Here is a 21672-nt window from a genome sequence, read left to right on the forward strand (position 1 = left end):
TGCATTTGTGTTTAAAGTTGTGTAGTCCTTGGGTGGTGGATGTTGCTCTGAGTGTACTTACACTGTAGTGGTAGGGCAGAGGGGTCTCTGTGTACTGCACTCTGAAGTTCTCATACTGTCCCCCTCTCCAGAAGGCCTCCATCTCATAGTCATAGTATGGATCCGCATATGGGTCATTACTGAAATGACATCACAAACGAGGACAAATCGTACAATAGAGATATACACCATCTATATAATTTAGGGTTCATTTTATTTGTATATTTGAACAAACTCATAATTAGACATGTGAATCATAAGGCCTAGTGGAATGGGCTGGTCATTATAACTGACCAGCTGGATTCTCAAAGCAGAGCAGGAGCTGATAATCAAGCAGGGAAACGTAGAGATAAGAGATGCATGAAAAGAGGACGTTACTACCGCCCCCTACATTGTACTTACGGATAGACTGGGTCTCTGAACTCCAAGTCACTACGGGGGAAGAAAAGGCCAAAAACAGTTTAAACAGAGACGTAGTCTAAAACAATTCTTGAAAACATCCACCATGGCAAGATATTTTCTCTCTTTTGAACCATAGCTCCTGAGCTTACCCCGGGTCTCTGATTTCTCTGGTGATGCGGTAGCTGCGTTCCCTAAAGAAATCATTCTCCTTGTCAAAGTCTCGCTCATCCTCTCCAATGGTCACGTTAAAGCGCTTCTCCTCAAAGTCTGGCTCCTGCTCTTTGCGTATGGTAGCTTTTTTCAACACCTAGGGGAATAGGGCAATTTTTACACAATGAAAGTCTGGGATTTCACCATAACCTGCTGACTGAACAAACCCATAGAGGCTAAACACGCATGCACACTTGTATTATTATAAAGACGCTTCACGAGCCAAATGTAGCAGGGTGACCCTCTCAGAAAATATGTCAATTAAAAAACCAACATACTCAATATCAGCTGGTGCTGAAAAATAACCTGTACAGAAGAGGAGTACATATATGCTTGTAAGAGCTGAGAGGGTGTTGTACCTCTTTGGCATGTCTCAGACCCCTCTCCCAGGCACTCTCCACAGGAGGCTCCACTGGAGGAGGGGGTGGAGGGAGCTCCTCAACAGCAGGTCCACCCTGAGACAGGGAAACAGATGTAAACACAATACATTTACCCAATGCAGAAACACACACACACACTCTTCAGGTCCAAATACAGCAGGCCAGAGGTGGTGCATACCCAGGGGTTGCTTCCAGGAATGAGAGGGTGGGGTGCTCCAGGTGGTGCCCCGTTGGGAGAGAAGGGGTCTGGCTTGGAGATGAGAGAGTAGTTGCCCTTGTCGTTGACCCCTGGATGGATGAACCTACAATTCATACTCCATGTGCAGTTACCTGGAAAAGAAAAACAGAGCTGTATCATTTGGAAAACAGACACATGGGAATTGGAAAAAGCATATTTTCATTGAATTCAAATACTTTGAAGTAAATGGTGTTTGGGTGTAAGTTGACATCCATCATCGCTGTATGTGGCTTAGCTCCTAATAATAATCCATTACCACATTATCTTCATTTAAGTTATGAAGTACAATGCTTCCCCCTGCTGTCTGAAACAAGTGTCTTCAATATCACTGCTTCAAAAGGACCGTTACATTGAAGAGAAACGCTACACAGGCCACAGAAGCAGAACATCAGTGAAGCAACAACACGCAAGACTTGTGTTGCTGATCAAGTGGTTCACGTTTTTACCTTCGGTTTAACCTTCATGATACGTCTCTGGTGTAGAATGGAATGCTCAAGTTGCACACGCAATGTTTGCACAGTGTAGTTTCGTCAAAAGACAGGTGTTGTACACGCGAGTGGTGCACAGGAGAGTACGTTGAGGTACCTTTCATGAAGAACCTGCAGACGGGTCTGGGTCTGACCTTCCTGTCCATGGGGTCCTTCACCTCTCCCTCCTCCAGGTCATCATCCTGCACAAATGGAACAGCTAAATATCAACTCACTTCCCCATGTGCATCCGTGAAGTAACCTTATGACTCTAGGTCAGTGGGACAGGGTGCAGGTTATTTGTATTGCCACATGGTTCTGACTCGGGCTTTGGCGGTCATTAAATGTTGCCAGGTAACTGTCATGCAAACGACTGCTGATCTCACTGTAATTTGCCTTTAAATTAACACATTCAGCATCTTCAGGCCTTCACACATACAAGCCACTGATGGGCGCCTTTGGAAAGTCTTCCCTTTAAAAAGTCAATCATTTTTTGCAACTTTAGCTGTGAATAATACAAACCTTAGAATGTCTTAGAAATCAAAACATATAAGGGCTGCATGATGCGAGTATATTGATGATTTGAGAAAGTCACAAAAAAAGCTTGTGCTCTGTCCCTTGCCTCAGGCTGCACAACCTGTTCTCTCATCAAGTGATCACATTCGCACCCATCATATTATTCTCAATATAATCTTGTCTTTAATAATATGTGGAATTAGTTTCGATTTAAAATGGGCCATTATCAAATGTGCAGAACTGGGGCAAAGGAAAAAAGACGTTATCCGTATGCACTCGAATAGCGACTGGAGGCTGCTTTTTACCATGGCTCCTTTTTTCATCGTGCCGGCTAGGCGACTCTGGTTTTACAGCGGAGCAATGTGCTTCATTTAGCAGCTGAGAAATAAATATAGTTGCAGTAGAAAGCTGGAATCCTCTTTTAAGTGGCAATCACCAAAACTCTGCGTTCCACACAGGATTGTATCAGTGGAGGCTGCTGAGGGGAGAACGGCTCATAATAATGGCTGGAACAGAGCAAATGGAATGGCATCAAACACCTGGAAACCATGAGTTTGATATATTTGGCACCGTTCCACTGATTCAGCTCCAGTCATTACCACGAACCCGTCCTCCCCAATTAAGGTGTCACCAGCCTCCTGTGGATTGCATATAGAAATGTTTGGGCTGTTTGAGGAGCTGGTGATATTCAAGGGGTCTCCAACCCTCTTCCTGCAGCTACACAGTGCTTCGTTTGGGAAAGCAACCAAGTGAAATCTGTTCAGGAACACCGATAGTAACATGTTTACACAATGAAACATATTTCTCTCTATGCGCTCACAAAAAGGAATGAAGGAGAGCGAGAGAGGAGATGGAAACACATGGTGGTGAGGCTGATCAAATAAAACAAATACTAATTCACTGTAATTGTAGGCTAACCAGCCTACTCTGTAGCCGCCCTGCACAATCAATGAACCAACAGCATCACCTAGGCCTGTAGGTTCTCTCCCAGACTCATGGATAGTATTGTTGGAGCGTAGCATAAGGTAAACAGTCCATCCAGTATGTATAATAATACAGTCCACACTCAAAGGCAAATACTAGAATTTGTTTAGTTTTTGGATTATAGGCTAGACCAATTACGTACCAAAGAATATGTGGTAGGCTATTAGGCTGTGTATTGTATAACGGCACAATCATTACATTAATTCAGACTTTTTCGCCCAGGCGTGATCATATATAGGCGTATGCATAAGCTCTAATATGCCTATAGGCGTACTACATGCCACGTCAATTGCTTTTAATGAATCATCCCCTTAGAAAGTGCTGTCCTTTTCCTTGTTTGGCTTTAAAACAAGATCCACAGCGAACACGTTTTTCACTTAGTTTCAACCTGTTTTTGAACTTATTTTTTCAAGTTGATCGATCACAGTGAGTTTTAAAAGCACAATACTGTTTTGATGATGAGTGTTTGATGTGATTTTCCAGTGTATTTGCATTGATGTCAGAGTGGTTAGAGCAGGGTTCCTCAAATTCGGTCCTCGGGACCCCAAGGAGTGCACGTTTTGGTTTTTGCCCAAACACTACCCAGCTGATTCAAATAATCAACTAATCCTCAAGCTTTGATCATTTGAATCAGTTGTGTAGTGTTTGGGCAAAAAACTAAATTCCAGAGGACAGAGTTTGGGAAACGCTGGATTAGAGGGACAATAGTGCACTGCGTATCAAGTCATTAGCGGCCTGACGGTCATTAGCGAGTTGTGTAGTCCCAACGCATCAGTGCCATTCATGTACAGAGTGCATAGGAGATTACCGTGACTCAACGGTCACCTGGAATTTGACTGTGGTCAATACACATACATGCCTGTTGGTGTGACGGTAATATGGTCACTGCAACAGCCCCAGTTCTGACTTTGCAGTTCTGTACTGGATCTGTTCTCCTGTTTTGCTTCCTTCCCATATCTCAGTGTGAGTAGTCCTGCATACTCAAAGAAATCAGTTTCTTGATTAAAAGTATAATGCAGATTGAAGAGAGCATACAAATCACATTACTTACATCTATTTCTCCCTCATCAATCTCTCCATCATCCTCGTCCTTTTTGTCACGAAAGGAATCTCTCCTTCCTCTGTCCTGAGCCCTGGACTCTTCAGGCTTCTTAGGTGGACCGTCTTTTGGGGATGGAGGAAGGATTGGTATCTTCTCTTTCTTTTTGACGCTCTTGTCCTCTTTCTCATCCCCTTCTCTGGGTCCTTTCTCTACCTCGTCATCTTCTTCAGGCGCTAGAACATTGGGCTCCTCAGGAACCTCCTCGTCATAGTCCAGCTCATGCTCGTCAAGCTCTCTGGACACAGACGACAACTCCTCCTTCATCTGATTCACCACCACCCTCCTCCTCCTCAGTCTCTCTTCCTCCTCTTCATCATCTACTTCTGCTGTCTCCACTGCCAACTTCACAGACGGTTCCCCACTCTCATCTTCCTTCTCATGGCTGGACATCTCCTCAGCTAAAGGGGATGACCTCTCCTGCTCTGGCTCAGAATCAGGGGACTTAGGAGTTTGGCTGATCCGGTCCTCCTCCTCATCTGATTGGCTTTCCTGTCGCTCCTGTCCCATCATCACCATCCCCACTGACTCCTCCTGCTCCTGTTCTAGAATAGTATGCCTATCCCTTTCACCTTCCCCATCAGCTTCATCATGCTCTGGGTCAGAGATACGCTCCTGAACTACCCCCCCATCTTCATCATCATCCAGCTCAGAGTCCCCAACTTCACCACCCTCTTCATCTAAACCACCGTTGTCTTCATCATTCAGCAGCTCACTTTCAGAGAGCAGCCTGTCCTCCTCCTCCTCCTCGGGGGATGCCAGGAACTCACTGTCAGAAATTGCCCTCTCTTCCTCTGGGGATTGGGGTGATTGGTTGGGGCTTTCAGGAGACTGGGTGGGACTCTCAGGGGTGTCCATTGGAGAATGATCCACTAAAACAGAAGAAAGAATTTACTTATAGAATTGTCTGTCAATAAAATAGATACATTTGGTTTAATACACAAAGACAATGTCTCTAGGCAATATACAGATAATTGCCAAAATAAACTGAAAGCGTGAACCACCGCATTTAAACACAGCAAGGTGACTGGGAAAATGGTTGAGTACAAACAGTCATGTGGAGTCGCAATTCAACAGCTCAGATACGAGACATTTGTGGCAAGGACTCCAGACAATCACAGATTATAAAGGGAAACCAGCCACGTCGTGGACGCCAATGTCTTTCTCCCGGACAACCCAAACACCTTCTTTGCCTGCTTCGAGGAAAACACAGTGATGCCAACACGGGCCACCAACGCTCCCGTGGACTGTGAGCTCTCGTTCTCCGTGGCCGACATTAGTAAAACATTTAAGCGTGTTAACCCTCGCAAGGCTGCCGGCTCAGACGGCATCCCTAGCCGCGTCAGAGCATGCGCAGACCAGCTGGCTGGAGTGTTTACGGACATATTCAATCCCGATCCAAGTCTGTTGTCTGCACTTGCTTTAAGATGTCCACCATTGTTCCTGTTCCCAAGAAAGCAAAATAACTGAAGTAAATTACTATTGCTCCGTAGCACTCACTTCTGTCATCATGAAGTGCTTTGAGAGGCTAGTTAAGGATCATATCACCTCCACCTTACCGGACACCCTAGACCCACTGGAATTTGCATACCGCCCCAACAGATCCACAGATAACGCAATCATCATCACACTGCACCCAGCCCTCTCCCTCTCTGGACAAGGGGAATAACCTATGTAAGAATGCTGTTCATAGACTACAGCTCAGCCTTCAACACCATGTTACCCTAACAAACTCATCATCAAGCTTGGGGCCCTGGGTCTCAACCGCACCCTGTGCAAATGGGCCCTGTACTTCCTGACAGGCCACCAAGTGGTGAAGGTAGGAAACAACATCTCCACTCCACTGATCTTCACCACAGGGTCCGCACAAGGATGTGTGCTCAGCTCCCTCCTGTACTCCCTGTTCACCCATGACTGAGTGGCCATGCACGCCTCCAACTCAATCATCAAGTTTGCAGACAATAATAGTGGTATGCCTGATTACCAACGACGACGAGACAGCCTACAGGGAGACGGTGAGGGCCCTGGCAGAGTGGTGCCAGGAAAATAACCTCTCCCTCAACGTCAACAAAACAAAGGAGCTGATCATGGATTTCAGGAGACAGAAGAGGGAGCATGCCCCCAACCACATCGATGAGCCGAAGTGGATGAATTGAAAAGCTTAAAGTTCCTCGACATACACATCACTGACAATCAGAAATGGTCCACCCAAAACAGACAGTGTGGATAAAGAAGGCACAACAGCACCTCATCAACCTCAGAAGGCTGTATAAATTCAGCATGGCCCCTAAAACCATCAAACTTTTACAGATGCGCCATTGAGGGCATTCTGTCGGGCTTTATCACATGGTCTGCACAACGCATCACCGGGGGAACATTGCTCTCCAGGACATCTACAGCACCCGGTGTCAAAGGAAGTCCAAGAAGATCATCAAGGACTCAAGCCACCCAAGCCACAGCCTGTTTACCTCAGTACCATGCAGAAGGCCAGTACAGGTGCATCAAAGCTGGGATCGAGAGGATGAAAAACAACTAAACAGCCTCCACTCAGTACCCTGCCCTGAACTTTAGTCACTGTCACTAGCCAGCTAGCACCCAGTTACTCTACCATGCACCTTAGAGGCTGCTGCCCTATGTACATCGTAATGGAATACTGGTCACTTTAATAATGTTTACACACAGTTTTACCCACTTCATAAGTATGTACTGTATTCTAGTCAAGGCCTATCCTATACAGTGCATTCGGAAAGTATTCAGACCTCCTTGACTTTTCCCATTTTGTTAGCTTATGGCCTTATTCTAAAATTGATTAAATCTTTTCCCCCCTCATTAATCTACACACAATACCCCATAATGACAAAGCAAAAATGGGTTTTTAGACATTTTGCTAAATTATTACAAATAAACTGAAATATCACATTTACATAAGCATTCAGACTCTTTACTCGGTACCATGTTGAAGAACCTTTGGCAGCGATTACAGCATTGAGCCTTCTTGGGTATGACACAAGCTTGGCACACTTGTATTTGGGGAGTTTATCCCATTCTTCTCTGCAGATCCTCTCAAGCTCTGTCAGGTTGGATGAGGAGAGTTGCTGCACAGCTATTTTCAGGTCTCTTCAGAAACGTTACATTGGGTTCATGTTCAGGCTCTGTCTGGGCCACTCAGAGACTTGCCCCGAAGTCACTCCTGCATTGTCTAGGCTGTGTTCTTCGGGTCGTTGTCCTGTTGGAAGGTGAACCTTAGTCCCAGTCTGAGCGCTCTGGAGCTTTAATTCACTCAATTCATATTTTCCTCGATCCTGACTAGTCTCCCAGTCCCTGCCGCTGAAAAAGATCCTCAAAGCATGATGCTGCCAACACCATGCTTCACCGTAGGCATGGTGACCAGTGTCCTCCAGATGTGATGCTTGGCATTCAGGCTAAAGAGTTGAATCTTGGTTTCATAAGACCAGAGGATCTGAGAGTCCTTTAGGTGCCTTTTTTTTCGCAAACTCTAAGCGGGCTGTCATGTAACGTTTACTGAGGAGTGGCATCTGTTTGGCCACTCTACCATAAATGCCTGATTGATGGAGTGCTGCAGAGATGATTGTCCTTCTGGTAGGTTCTCCCATCTCCACAGAGGAACTCTAGAGCTCTGTCAGAGTGACCATCGGGTACTTGGTCAAACCCGGTTGCTCAGTTTGGCCAGCTCTAGGAAGAGTCTTGGTGGTTCCAAACTTCTTCCATTTAAGAATAATGGAGTCCACTGTGTTCTTGGGGACCTTCAATGCCGCAGACATTTTTTGCTACCCTTCCCCAGATCTGTGCCTCAATACAATCATGTCTCAGAGCTCTACAGACAATTCCTTCGACCTCGTGGCTTGGTTTTGGAAAAAGGGAAGGTGTCTGAATACATTCCCGAATGCACTGTATAAATACTGCTGTACATATATCACTCTTCAGATATACTACATATTATATTCATATACTGTCCATAATGTCTATACTTCTTACCAAGTCGAAAGTTTACATACACTTATGTTGGATTCATTAAAACTCGTTTTTCAACCACTCCACACATTTCTTGTTAACAAAACAAAGTTTTGGCAAGTCGGTTAAGACTAATTGACATAATTTGAGTCAATTGGAGGTGTACCTGTGGATGTATTTCAAGGCCTTCATTCAATCAGCCAAGACCCCAGAAAAAAAGTTTGAGACCTTCACAAGTCTGGTTCATCCTTGGGAGCAATTTCCAAATGCATGAAGGTACCATGTTCATCTGTACAAACAATAGTACGCAAGTATGAACACCATGGACTCACGCAGACATCATACTGCTCAGGAAGGAGATGCGTTCCCAGAACTGAAAAGGACATTGTGAAGATGCTGTAGGAAGCAGGTACAAAAGTATATATATCCACAGTAAAACAAGTCCTATATCGACATAACCTGAAAGGCCGCTCAGCATGGAAGACGCTACAGCTCCAAAACCGCCATAAAGACAGACTACGGTTTGCAACTTCACATGGTGGCAAAGATCGTACTTTTTGGAGAAATGTCCTCTGGTCTGATGAAACAAAAATAGAACTGTTTGGCCACAATGACCATCGTTATGTTTGGAGGAAAAAGGTGGATGCTTGCAAGCCGAAGAACACCATCCCAACTGTGAAGCACAGGGATGGCAGCATCATGTTGTGGAGGTGCTTTGCTGCAGGAGGGACTGGTGCACTTCACAAAATAGATGGTGTCATGAGGAAGGAAGATTTTGTGGACATATTGAAGCAACATCTCAAGACATCAGTCAGGAAGTTAAAACTTGGTTGCAAATGAGTCTTACAAATGAACAATGACCCCAAGCATACTTCCTAAGTCGTGGAAAATTGGCTCAAGGACAACAAAGTCAAGGTATTGGAGTGGCCATCACAAAGCCCTGACCTTAATCTCATAGAAAATTTGTGGGCAGAAATGACAAAGCGCGTGAGAGCGAGGAGGCCTACCAACCTGACTCGGTTACACCAGCTCTGTCAGGAGGAATGGACCACAATTCACCCAACTTATTGTGGGAAGCTTGTGGAAGGCTACCCGAAATGTTTGGCCCACTTAATCAATTTAAAGGCAATGCTACCAAGTACTAATTGAGTGTATGTAAACTTCTGACCCACTGGGAATGTGATGAAAGAAATCAAACCTGAAATAAATCCTTCTCTCTACTATTCTTCTGACATTCTTACAATAAAGTGGTGATCCTAAATGACCTAAAACTGGGATTTTTTTTACGGGGATTAAATGTAAGGAATTGTGAAAAACGGAGTTTAAATGTAGTTGGCTAAGGTGTATGTAAACTTCCGACTTCAACTGTACATATACATAGTCTTGACTCCGACATTGCGCTTCCTAATACTTCTAAATTCCAATATTTTACATTAGTGTGTATCGTTAGATATTACTGCAACGGTGGAGCTAGGATCACAAGCATTTTGATACACCTGCAATAACATCTGCTAAATATACAGAGAAAAAATATAAATGCAACATGTAAAGTGTTGGTCCCATGTTTCATGAGCTGAAATAAAAGATCACAGAAATGTTCCATATTTCACTCCAATTTTGTGCAAAAATTTGTTTACTCAGTTAGTGAGAATTTATCCTTTTCCAAGATAACCACACCTGTCAGGTGGATGGATTATCAAAAAGCTGATTAAACAGCCCAATCATTACACAGGTGCACCTTGTGCCGGGGACAAGAAAAGGACACTATAAAATGTGCAGTTGTTGTCACACAACACAATGCCAAAGATGTCTCAATTTGAGGGAGTGTGCAACTGGCCTGTTGACTGCAGGAATGTCCATCAGAGCTTTTGCCAGAGAATAGAATGTTAATTTCTCAAACATAAAGCAACATCATTTCAGAGAATTTGGCAGTATGTCCAACCAGGCCTCAAAATCGCAGACCACGTGTAACCACACCAGCCCAGGACCTCCACATCCAGCTTCTTCACCTGTGGGATCAACTGAGACCAACCATCCGGACAGCTGATGAAACTAGGCACAGCCATATGTGGGCATAGGCCCACCCACTTGGGAGCTAGGCCCATATGTTTGTCAGTAACTCTGATTGACGGGGCCTAGCTCCCAGGTTGGTGTGCCTATGTCCTCCCATGACTGCGCCCCTGCCCAGTTATGTGAAATCCATAGATTAGGGCCTAATGAATTTAGTTAAATTCAAATCAATTTATATAGCCCTTCTTACATCATCTGATATCTCAAAGTGCTGTACAGAAACCCAGCCTAAAACCCCAAACAGCAAGCAATGCAGTGAAGAAGCACAGTGGATAGGAAAAACTCCCTAGAAAGGCCAAAACCTAGGAAGAAACCTAGAGGAACCAGGCTATGAGTGGCCAGTCCTCTTCTGGCCGTGCCGTGTGGAGATTATAACAGAACATTGACTGATTTCCTTATATGAACTCAGTAAAATCATTGTTTCATGTTGGGTTTATATTTTTGTTCAGCATACAGTACCAGCCAAAATTTTGGACACAGCTACTCATTCAAGGGTTTTTATTTAATTATACTATTTTCTACATTGTAGAATAATAGTGAACAAATAAACTATGAAATAACACATATGGAATCATGTAGTAACCAAAATGTATTTTATATTTGACATTCACCAAAGCAGCCACCCTTTGCCTTTATGACAGCTTTACACACTCCTGGCATTCTCTCAACAGGCTTCATGAAGTAGTCACCTAGAATGCATTTCAATTAACAGGTATGCCTTGTTAGAAGTTCATTTGTGGTATTTCTTTCCTTCTTAATGCATCTGATCCAATCAGTTGGGGTGCTACACAGAAGAGAGCCCTATTTGGTAAAAGACCAAGTCCATATTGTGGCAACAGCTCAAATTAGCAAAGAGATACAATAGTCCACACTTATTTTAAGACGTGAAGGTCAGTCAATACAAAAAATTAAGAACTTTAAAAAGTTTTCTTAAGAACTTAAGAAAGTTTCTTCAAGTGCAGTCACAAAAACCATCAAGAAATATGATGGAACTGGCTCATGAGGACTGCCACAGGAAATAAAGACCCAGAGTTACCTCTGCTGAAGATGGTAAGTTCATTAGAGTTACCAGCCTCAAGATTTGCAGCCCAAGTAAATGATTCACAAAGTAACAGACACGTTTCAACATCCTCTGTTCACAGGAGACTGTGTGAATCAGGCCTTCATGGTCAAATTATAGCAAAGGAACCATTACTGAAGGACACCAATATTAAGAAGACTTGCTTGGTCCAAGAAACACGAGCAACAGACATTAGACCAGTGGTCTGATGAGTCCAGAGTTCCGATTTTTGGTTCCAACCGCTGTGTCTTTGTGAAACGCAGAGCAGGTGAACTGGTGACCTTCACATGTGTGGTTCCCACCGTGAAGCATGGAGGTGGTGTGATGGTGCTTTGCTGGTGACACTGTCAGTGATTTATTTTGAAATCAAGGCACACTGAACCTGCATGGCTACCACAGAATTCTGCAGTGATACACCATCCCATCTGGTTTGCACTTAGTGGGACTATCATTTGTTTTTACACCCCCAGGCAGTGTAAGGTCTATTTGACCAAGAAGGAGTGTGATGCATCTGATGACCTGGTCTCCACAATCACCCAACCTCAACCCAATTGAGATGGTTTGGGATGAGTTGGACAGCAGAGTGAAGGAAAAGTAGCCAACAAGTGCTCAGCATGTGGGAACTCATTCAAGACCGTTGGGAAAGCATTGCAGGTAAAGATGGTGGAGAGAATGCCAAGAGTGTGCAAAACTGTCAAGGCAAAGGGTGGCTACTTTCAAGAATCAAAAATATGTTTTGATTAGTCTTTTTTTGGTTACTACACGATTCAATGTGTTATGTCATAGTTTTTCTACAATGTAGTAAAAAATAAGTGACCAAGAAAATGTGATTTCATTGAAATCATCTCGATGGAAGACGTCAAAACGCGAATTGTAGCTAGTAATCTGATTGCATATGGCCCCAAAGTTCGCAATAAGATACATGCATGTAGCGAGTGCATCCGCCTTATCTCGAGAATAGTAAACTTCACGCAGGTCAATAAGTCTGTCAGAGATGATTACATATTGATATTTTATATCAAATCACATCTTATTGGGAAATTACCTAGCGAAGTAAGCGAACGTTAACTAGTTGTGTTTCAACTAGAGAAGGTGATCATAGCTGCCTTCAACACAATTTTCTTATTAAAACTGGGGGACTCTGTGTTTTTAGTAGAACAATGTCGTAGCTAGATATAAGCAAATTAAGAGGCAACTTCAGCGCAGTAGGACGAAAAGATGTCTCGTTAGCTTACAACAACAATGCTAACGTTAGCTAGTTACCGGGTGAAGCAGGCCCGAAAACTGCGAGGGCTATACCAGACAAGAGGCTAACGTCTGATTTGTATTTAGAAGATGCCACAAGGAGTTAAAAAGGTTTAACCAACCAATGCAACTGAAAAGCAACTTTATACACGCAAAATAGCACTTTCTGGTCTGCTATCAAAGCATGCTTGTCTGTTCAATTAACAATGCAACCCTCCCCCTACAAACACCAGTAACGTTAGCTACATAAACTAGAAATATTTTCAGTCACCTTTCCAACCTGAACCTCGTTGAAGACAGGCGGCGTTAAGAACAACCCCGTCTCTCTTCCTCTTTGTCTGAGGCTCTACAATAAATAATGGTATGGTTATTTATCTGCTATGCTGGAGGAAATAAAAAAAACCTACACGATACAGTGAGAGCGGCCATTGCAGTGACGTCATCAAAATACGACACTGTCAGTTTAAGCCATAAACGGGCAACATTATTGTCCTTTGGCGCCACCGTGCGCTCAATATTAAACATGACTTCAATAACGTTAAAACAAAAAACACTCCGCAGTGATTTTTAAAATTTTAATTTATTTCACCTTTATTTAAAGCTAGTTGAGAACAAGTTCTCATTTACAACTGCGACCTGGCCAAGATAAAGCAAAGCAATGCGACACAAACAACAACACAGAGTTACACATGGGATAAACAAGCACAGTCAATAATACAATAGAAAACGTCTATATACAAGTGAATGCAAATGAGGTAGGATAAGGGAGGTAAGGCAATAAATGCAAAGGAGCAACAAAAATAAGTAACAGTATGGGGATGAGGTTGTTGGATGGGATATTTACAGATGGGCTATGTACAGAGGCAGTAATCTATAAGCTGCTCTGACAGCTGGCGCTTAAAGTTAGTGAGGGGAGATATGAGTCTCCAGCTTCAGTGATTTTTACAATTCGTTCCAGTCATTGGCAGCAGAGAACTGGAAGGAAAGGCGCCAAACAGAGAAATTGGCTTTGGGGGTGACCAGTGGAATATACCTGCTGGAGCGCGTGCTACGGGTGGGTGCTGCTATGGTGACCAGTGAGCTGAGATAAGGCGGGGCTTTACCGAGCAAAGACTTATAGATGACCTGGAAACAGTGGGTTTGATGAGGAATATGAAGTGAGGGCCAGCCAACGAGAGCATACAGGTCGCAGTGGTGGGTACTATATGGGGCTTTGGTGACAAAACGGATGGCACTGTGATAGACCGCATCCAATTTGCTGAGTAGAGTGCTGGAGGCTATTTTGTAAATGACATTGCCTGTCACCAAGGAAGTACCCCAAGGCTCAATCCTAGGCCCCACAGTCTTCTCAATTTACATCACAACATAGCTCAGGCAGTAGGAAGCTCTCTTATCCATTTATATGCAGATAATACAGCTGGAAAACAAAGCTTTCTTAGTGTCCAACAAGCTTTCTCTACCCTTAACCTTGTTTTTAATACCTCCAAAACAAAGGTCATGTGGTTTAACCTTGTTTTACGAGGATGGTGGTGTTAGATTTTTGACCTATTTGTTCATCTGGTTTATCTTTCTATATCATATTTTAATATTTGGTCTTTCCCTACCCTTAACACCTCCAAAACAAAGGTAATGTGGTTTGGTAAGAAGAATGCCCCTCCTCCCACAGGTGTTATCTCTGCCTCTGAGGGTTTAGAGCTTGATGTAGTCACCTCATACAAGTACTTGGGAGTATGGCTAGATGGTGCACTGTCCTTCTCTCAGCACATATCAAAGCTGCAGGCTAAAGTTAAATCTAGACTTGGTTTCTTCTATCATATTCATTCCTCTTTTACCCCAGCTGCCAAACTAACCCTGATTCAGATGACTATCCTACCCAAGCTATAATTTTATCTTTATTTAACTAGGCAGGTCAGTTAAGAGCAAATTCTTATTTTCAATGACAGCCTAGGAACAGTGGGTTAACTGCCTTGTTCAGGTGCAGAACAACCGATTTTTACCTTGGGGATTTGATCTTGCAACCTCATGGTTACTAGTCCAATACTCTAACCACGAGGCTACCTGCCGCCCTTTGCAGATTACGGAGACATAATTTATAGGTCGGCAGGTAAGAGTGGTCTCGAGTGGCTAAATGTTCTTTACCTTTCGGCCATCAGATTTGCCACCAATGCTCCTTATAGGACACATCACTGCAGTCTATACTCCTCTGTAAACGGGTAATCTCTGTATACCCGTCGCAAGACCCACTGGTTGATGCTTATTTATAAAAGGCCTCACTCCCCCATGTCTGAGATATCTACTGCAGCCCTCATCCTCCACATACAACACTCGTTCTGCCAGTCACATTCTGTTAAAGGTCCCCAAAGCACACACATCCCTAGGTCACTCCTCTTTTAAATTTGCCGCAGCTAGAACGAGCTGCTACAAACACTCAAACTGGACAGTTTTATCTCAATATCTTCATTCAAAGGCTCAATCGTGGACACTCTTACTGACAGTTGTGGCTGCTTTGTGTGATGTATTGTTGCCTCTACCTTGCCCTTTGTGCTGTTGTCTGTGCCCAATATTTTTTGTACCCTGTTTTGTGCTGCTACCATGTTGTGTTGCTACCATATTGTTGTTATGTTGTGTTGCTACCATGCTGTGTTGTCATGTGTTGCTGCCTTGCTATGTTGTTGTCTTAGGTGTGTCTTTATGTAGTCTTGTGTTGTCTCTCTTGTTGTGATGTGTGTTTTGTCCTTTGTCCTTTATATTTTATTTTATTTTAATCCCAGGCCCCCGTCCCCGCAGTAGGCCTTTGCCTTTTGGTAGTCAATAAGAATTTGTTCTTAACTGACTTGCCTAGTTAAATAAAGGTCCAAATATATATAAACTCAGCAAAAAAAGAAACTATTTTTCAGGACACTGTCTTTCAGGACCCTGTCTGGGGCGGCAGCGTAGCCTAGTGGTTAGAGCGTTGGACTAGTAACCGGAAGGTTGCGAGTTCAAACCCCTGAGCTGACAAGGTACAAATCTGTCGTTCTGCCCCTGAACAGGCAGTTAACCCACTGTTCCCAGGCCGTCATTGAAAATAAGAATATGTTCTTAACTGACTTGCCTGGTTAAATAAAGGTTAAAAAAAATAAAAAATAAAAAAAGATAATTGGTAAAAATCCAAATAACTTCACAGATCTTCATTGCAAAAAATTTAAACACTGTTTCCAATGCTTGTTCAATGACACATAAACAATTAATGAACATGCACCTGTGGAACGGTTGTTATGACACAAACAGCTTACAGACGGTAGACAATTAAGGTCACAGTTATGAAAACTTAGGACACGAAAGAGGCCTTTTTACTGACTCTGAAAAACATCAAAAGAAAGATGCCCAGGGTCCCTACTCATCTGCGTGAATGTGCCATAGGCATGCTGCAAAGAGGTATGATGCAGATGTGGCCAGGGCAATAAATTGCAATGCCCGTACTGTGAGACGCCAAAGACAGCGCTACAGGGAGACAGGATGAACAGCTGATTATCCTCACAGTGGCAGACCACGTGTAACAACACCTGCACAGGATCGGTACATCTGAACATCACACCTGTGGGACAACAACTGCCTATGGCAACAACAACTGCCTGAAGTTACGCCAGGAATGCACAATCCCTCCATCAGTGCTCAGACTGTCCGCAATAGGCTGAGAGAGGCTGGACTGAGGGCTTGTAGGCCTGTTGTAAGGCAGGTCCTCACCAGACATCATCGGCAACAACGTCGCCTATGGGCACAAACCCACCGTCGCTGGACCAGACAGGACTGGTAATAAGTGCTCTTCACTGATGAGTCACGTTTTTTTTCTGTCAGGGGTGATGGTGGGAATCATGTTTATCGTCGAAGGAATGAGCATTACAGCGAGGCCTGTACTCTGGAGCAGAATCGATTTGGAAGTGGAGGGTCTGTCATGGTCTGAGGTGGTGTGTCACAGCATCATCGGACAAAGCTTGTTGTCATTGCAGGCAATCTCAACGCTGCGCGTTACAGGGAAGACATCCTCCTCCCTCATGTGGTACCCTTCCTGCAGTCTCATCCTGACATGACCCTCCAGCATGACAATGCCACCAGCCATAATGCTTGTTCCGTGCATGATTTACTGCAAGACAGAAATGTTAGTGTTCTGCAATGGCCAGCGAGGAGCCTGGATTTTAATTCCATTGAGCACGTCTGGGACCTGTTGGATCAGAGGGTGAGGGCTAGGGCCAATTCCCCCCAGAAATGTCCGGGAACTTGCAGGTACCTTGGTGGAAGAGTGGGGTAACATCTCACAGCACGAACTGGTAAATTTGGTGCAGTCCATGAGGAGGAGATTAAAAAAATAAAAAATACTTCACCTTTATGTAACTAGGCAAGTCAGTTAAGAACAAATTCTTATTTTCAATGACAGCCTAGGAGCTGCCTGTTCAGGGGCAGAACAACAGATTTGTACTTTGTCAGCTTGGGGGTTTGATCTTGCAACATTCCGGTTACTAGTCCAACACTCTAACCACTAGGCTAACCGGCTAACCTGCATTGTCCATTTGTAAGACCCATTTGCAACCAAGCTTTAACTTCTTGACTGATGTCTTGAGATGTTGCTTCAATATATCCACATAATTTTATTTTCTTATGATGCCATCTATTTTGTGAAGTGCACCAGTCCCTCCTGCAGCAAAGCACCCCCACAACATGATGCTGCCACCCCCGTACTTCACAGTTGGGATGGTGTTCTTCGGCTTGCAAGCTCTCCCCTTTTTCCTCCAAACATAACGATGGTCATTGTGGCCAAACAGTTCTATTTTTGTTTCATCAGACCAGAGGACATTTCTCCAAAAAGTAAGATCTTTGTCCCCATGTGAAGTTGCAAACCGTAGTCTTGCATTTTTATGGCGGTTTTGGAGCAGTGGCTTCTTCCTTGCTGAGTCACCTTTCAGGTTATGTCGATATAGGACTCGTTTTACTGTGGATATTGTTACTTTTGTACTTGTTTCCTCCAGCATCTTCACAATGTCCTTTGCTGTTGTTCTGGAATTGATTTTCACTTTTCGTACCAAAGTACATTCATATCTAGGAGACAGAACGCGTCTCCTTCCTGAGTGGTATGACGGCTGCGTGGTCCCATGGTGTTTATAACTGCATACTATTGTTTGTACAGATAAATGTGGTAACTTCAGGCATTTGGAAATTGCTCCCAAGGATGAATCAGACTTGTGGAGGTCTCAAACTTTTCTTTCTGAGGTCTTGGCTGATTTCTTTTGATTTTCCCATGGTGTCAAGCAAAGAGGCACTGAGTTTGAAGGTAGGCCTTGAAATACATCCACAGGTACACCTCCAATTGACACAGATTTTTCCAAGCTGTTTAAAGGCACAGTCAACTTAGTATACGTAAACTTCTGACCCACTGGAATTGTGATACAGTGAATTATAAGTGAAATAATCTGTCTATTAAGAATTGTTGGAAAGATTACTTGTGTCATGCACAAAGTAGATGTCCTCCCCGACTTGCAAAAACTATAGTTTGTTAACAATACATTTTTGGAGTGGTTTAAAAACAAGTTTTAATGACTCTAACCTACGTGTATGTAAACCTCCGACTTCAACTGTATACAAATAAAATCCTACATTGGTGTCAGGAGATGATTGTGGAATACAGGAAAAGGAGGGCCGAGCATGCCCAATTTCATCGTCGGGGCTGTAGTGGAGCAGGTTGAGAGCTTCAAGTTCCTTGGAGTCCACATCACCAACAAACTAACATGGTCCAAGCACCCAGACAGTCGTGAAGAGGGCACGTTAAAACCTATTCCCCCTCAGGAGACTGAAAAGATTTGGCATGGGTCATCAGATCCTGCACCATCGAGAGCATCCTGACTGGTTGCATCACTGCCTGGTATGGCAACTACTTGGCCTACGACCGCAAGGCACTATAGAGGGTAGTGGGTACGGCCCAGTACATAGCTGGGGCCAAGCTTCAAGCCATCCAGGACCTCTATACCAGGCGGTGTCAGAGCAAGACCCTAAAAATGGTCAAAGACTCCAGCCACCCTAGTCATTGACTGTTCTCTCTGCTACCACATGGCAAGCGGTACCGGAGTGCCAAGTCTATGTCCAAGAGGCTTCTAAACAGCTTCTACCACAAAGGCATAAGACTTCTGAACATCTAATCAAATGGCTACCCAGACCGTTTGCACTACTCCCCCCTCCCTCTTTTATGCTGCTGCTACTGTTATTATCTATGCATAGTCACTTTAATAACTCTACCTACATGTGTTTATTACTTCAATTAAATCAAATCAAATCAAATGTATTCATATAGCCCTTCGTACATCAGCTGATATCTCAAAGTGCTGTACAGAACCCCAGCCTAAAACCCCAAACAGCAAGCAACGCAGGTGTAGAAGCATGGTGGCTAGGAAAAACTCCCTAGAAAGGCCAGAACCTAGGAAGAAACCTAGAGATGAACCAGGCTACGGGGGTGGCCAGTCCTCTTCTGGCTGTGCCGGGTGGAGATTATAACAGAACATGGCCAAGATGTTCAAATATTCATAAATGACCAGCATGGTCAAATAATAATAATCACAGGCAGAACAGTTGAAACTGGAGCAGCAGCATGGCCAGGTGGATTGGGGACAGCAAGGAGTCATCATACCAGGTAGTCCTGAGGCATGGTCCTAGGGCTCAGGTCCTCCGAGAGAGAGAAAGAAAGAGAGAAAGACGGCACAACCCAAGCGGGGGCGCCAACCCAGACAGGAAGATCACATCAGTGACTCAACCCACTCAAGTGACACACCCCTCCTAGGGACGGCATGAAAGAGCACCAGTGACTCAGCCCCTGTAATAGGGTTAGAGGCAGAGAATCCCAGTGGAAAGAGGGGAACCGGCCAGGCAGAGACAGCAAGGGCGATTCGTTGCTCCAGAGCCTTTCCGTTCACCTTCACACTCCTGGGCCAGACTACACTCAATCATATGACCCACTGAAGAGATGAGTCTTCAGTAAAGACTTAAAGGTTGAGACCGAGTTTGCGTCTCTCACATGGGTAGGCAGACCATTACATAAAAATGGAGCTCTGTAGGAGAAAGCCCTGCCTCCAGCTGTTTGCTTAGAAATTCTAGGGACAATTAGGAGGCCTGCGTCTTGTGACTGTAGCGTACGTGTAGGTATGTACGGCAGGACATACCAGAGAGATAGGTAGGAGCAAGACCATATAATGCTTTGTAGGTTAGCAGTAAAACCTTGAAATCAGCCCTTGCCTTGACAGGAAGCCAGTGTAGGGAGGCTAGCACTGGAGTAATATGATACATTTTTTGGGGTTCTAGTCAGGATTCTAGCAGCCGTATTTAGCATTAACTGAAGTTTATTTAGTGCTTTAGCCGAAAAGTAGAGCATTGCAGTAGTCTAACCTAGAAGTAACAAAAGCATGGATTAATTTTTCTGCATCATTTTTGGACAGAAAGTTTCAGATTTTTGCACTGTTACGTCGATGGAAAAAAGCTGTCCTTGAAACAGTCTTGATATGTTCGTCAAAAGAGAGATCAGGGTCCAGAGTAACGTTGAGGTCCTTCACAGTTTTATTTGAGACGACTGTACAACCATTAAGATTAATTGTCAGATTCAACAGAAGATCCCTTTGTTTCTTGGGACCTAGAACAAGCATCTCTGTTTTGTCCTGTGTCTGCAACACAGGCTTCTAGCGAGGGCAATTTTGCGGCTTCACCATGTTTCATTGAAATGTACAGCTGTGTGTCATCCGCATGGCAGTGAAAGTTAACATTATGTTTTCGAATGACATCCCCAAGAGGTAAAATATATAATGAAAACAATAGTGGTCCTAAAAACGGAACCTTGAGGAACACCGAAATTTACAGTTGATTTGTCAGCGGACACACCATTCACAGAGACAAACTGATATCTTTCCGACAGATAAGATCTAAACCAGGCCAGAACTTGTCCGTGTAGACCAATTTGGGTTTCCAATCTCTCCAAAAGAATGTGGTGATCGATGGTATTAAAAGCAGCACTAAGGTCTTGGAGCATGAGGACAGATGCAAGGCCTCGGTCTGATGCCATTAAAAGGTCATTTACCACCTTCACAAGTGCAGTCTCAGTGCTATGATGGGGTCTAAAATCAGACTGAAGCATTTCATATATATTATTTGTCTTCAGGAAGGCAGTGAGTTGCTGCGCAACATCCTTTTCTAAATTTTTTTGTGAGGAATGGAAGATTCGATATAGGCCGATAATTTTGATTTATTTTCTGGGTCAAGGTTTGGGTTTTTCAAGAGAGGCTTTATTACTGCCACTTTTAGTGAGTTTGGTACACATCTGGTGGATTGAGAGCCATTTATTATGTTCAACATAGGAGGGCCAAGCACAGGAAGCAGCTCTTTCAGTAGTTTAGTTGTAATAGGGTCCAGTATGCAGCTTGAAGGTTTAGATGCCATGATTATTTTCATCATTGTGTCAAGAGATATAGTACTAAAACACTTGAGCGTCTCTCTTGATCCTAGGTCATGGCAGAGTTGTGCAGACTCAGGACAACTGAGCTTAGAAGGAATAGGCAGATTTAAAGAGGAGTCCGTAATTTGCTTTCTAATAATCATGAGCTTTTCCTCAAAGAAGTTCATGAATTTATTACTGCTGACGTGAAAGCCATCCTCTCTTGGGGAATGCTGCTTTTTAGTTAGCTTTGCGACAGTATTAAAAAGGAATTTCGGATTGTTCTTATTTTCCTCAATTAAGTTGGAAAAATAGGATGATCGAGCAGCAGTAAGGGCTTTTCGATACTGCACGGTACTGCACGGTACTATCTTTCCAAGCTTGTCGGAAGACTTCCAGTTTGGTGTGGCGCCATTTCCGTTCCAATTTTATGGAAGCTTGCTTCAGAGCTCGGGTATTTTCTGTATACCAGGGAGCTAGATTCTTATGATAAATGTTTTTAGTTTTTAGGGGTGCAACTGCATCTAGGGTATTGCGCAGGTTAAATTGA

The 21672-nt window shown here is 43.8% G+C and overlaps 1 protein-coding gene across 1 annotated transcript in view; it reads right to left on the bottom strand.

The window, feature by feature from the left end:
* Positions 1–13110, bottom strand: part of zc3h18 (zinc finger CCCH-type containing 18) — a 36111-nt gene extending 23001 nt beyond the window's left edge. Inside the window, 8 exon segments of the mRNA XM_046352660.1 lie at positions 62–179; positions 442–471; positions 591–748; positions 1011–1106; positions 1210–1361; positions 1855–1939; positions 4288–5207; positions 12954–13110. Coding sequence (XP_046208616.1) covers positions 62–179; positions 442–471; positions 591–748; positions 1011–1106; positions 1210–1361; positions 1855–1939; positions 4288–5193 — 1545 coding nt within the window. The 5' untranslated portion in view covers positions 5194–5207; positions 12954–13110.
* Between the last annotated feature and the right edge of the window lie 8562 nt (positions 13111–21672).

This window comes from Oncorhynchus gorbuscha, linkage group LG01 (genome assembly GCF_021184085.1).
Source record: "Oncorhynchus gorbuscha isolate QuinsamMale2020 ecotype Even-year linkage group LG01, OgorEven_v1.0, whole genome shotgun sequence".
Classification (NCBI taxonomy): domain Eukaryota; kingdom Metazoa; phylum Chordata; class Actinopteri; order Salmoniformes; family Salmonidae; genus Oncorhynchus; species Oncorhynchus gorbuscha.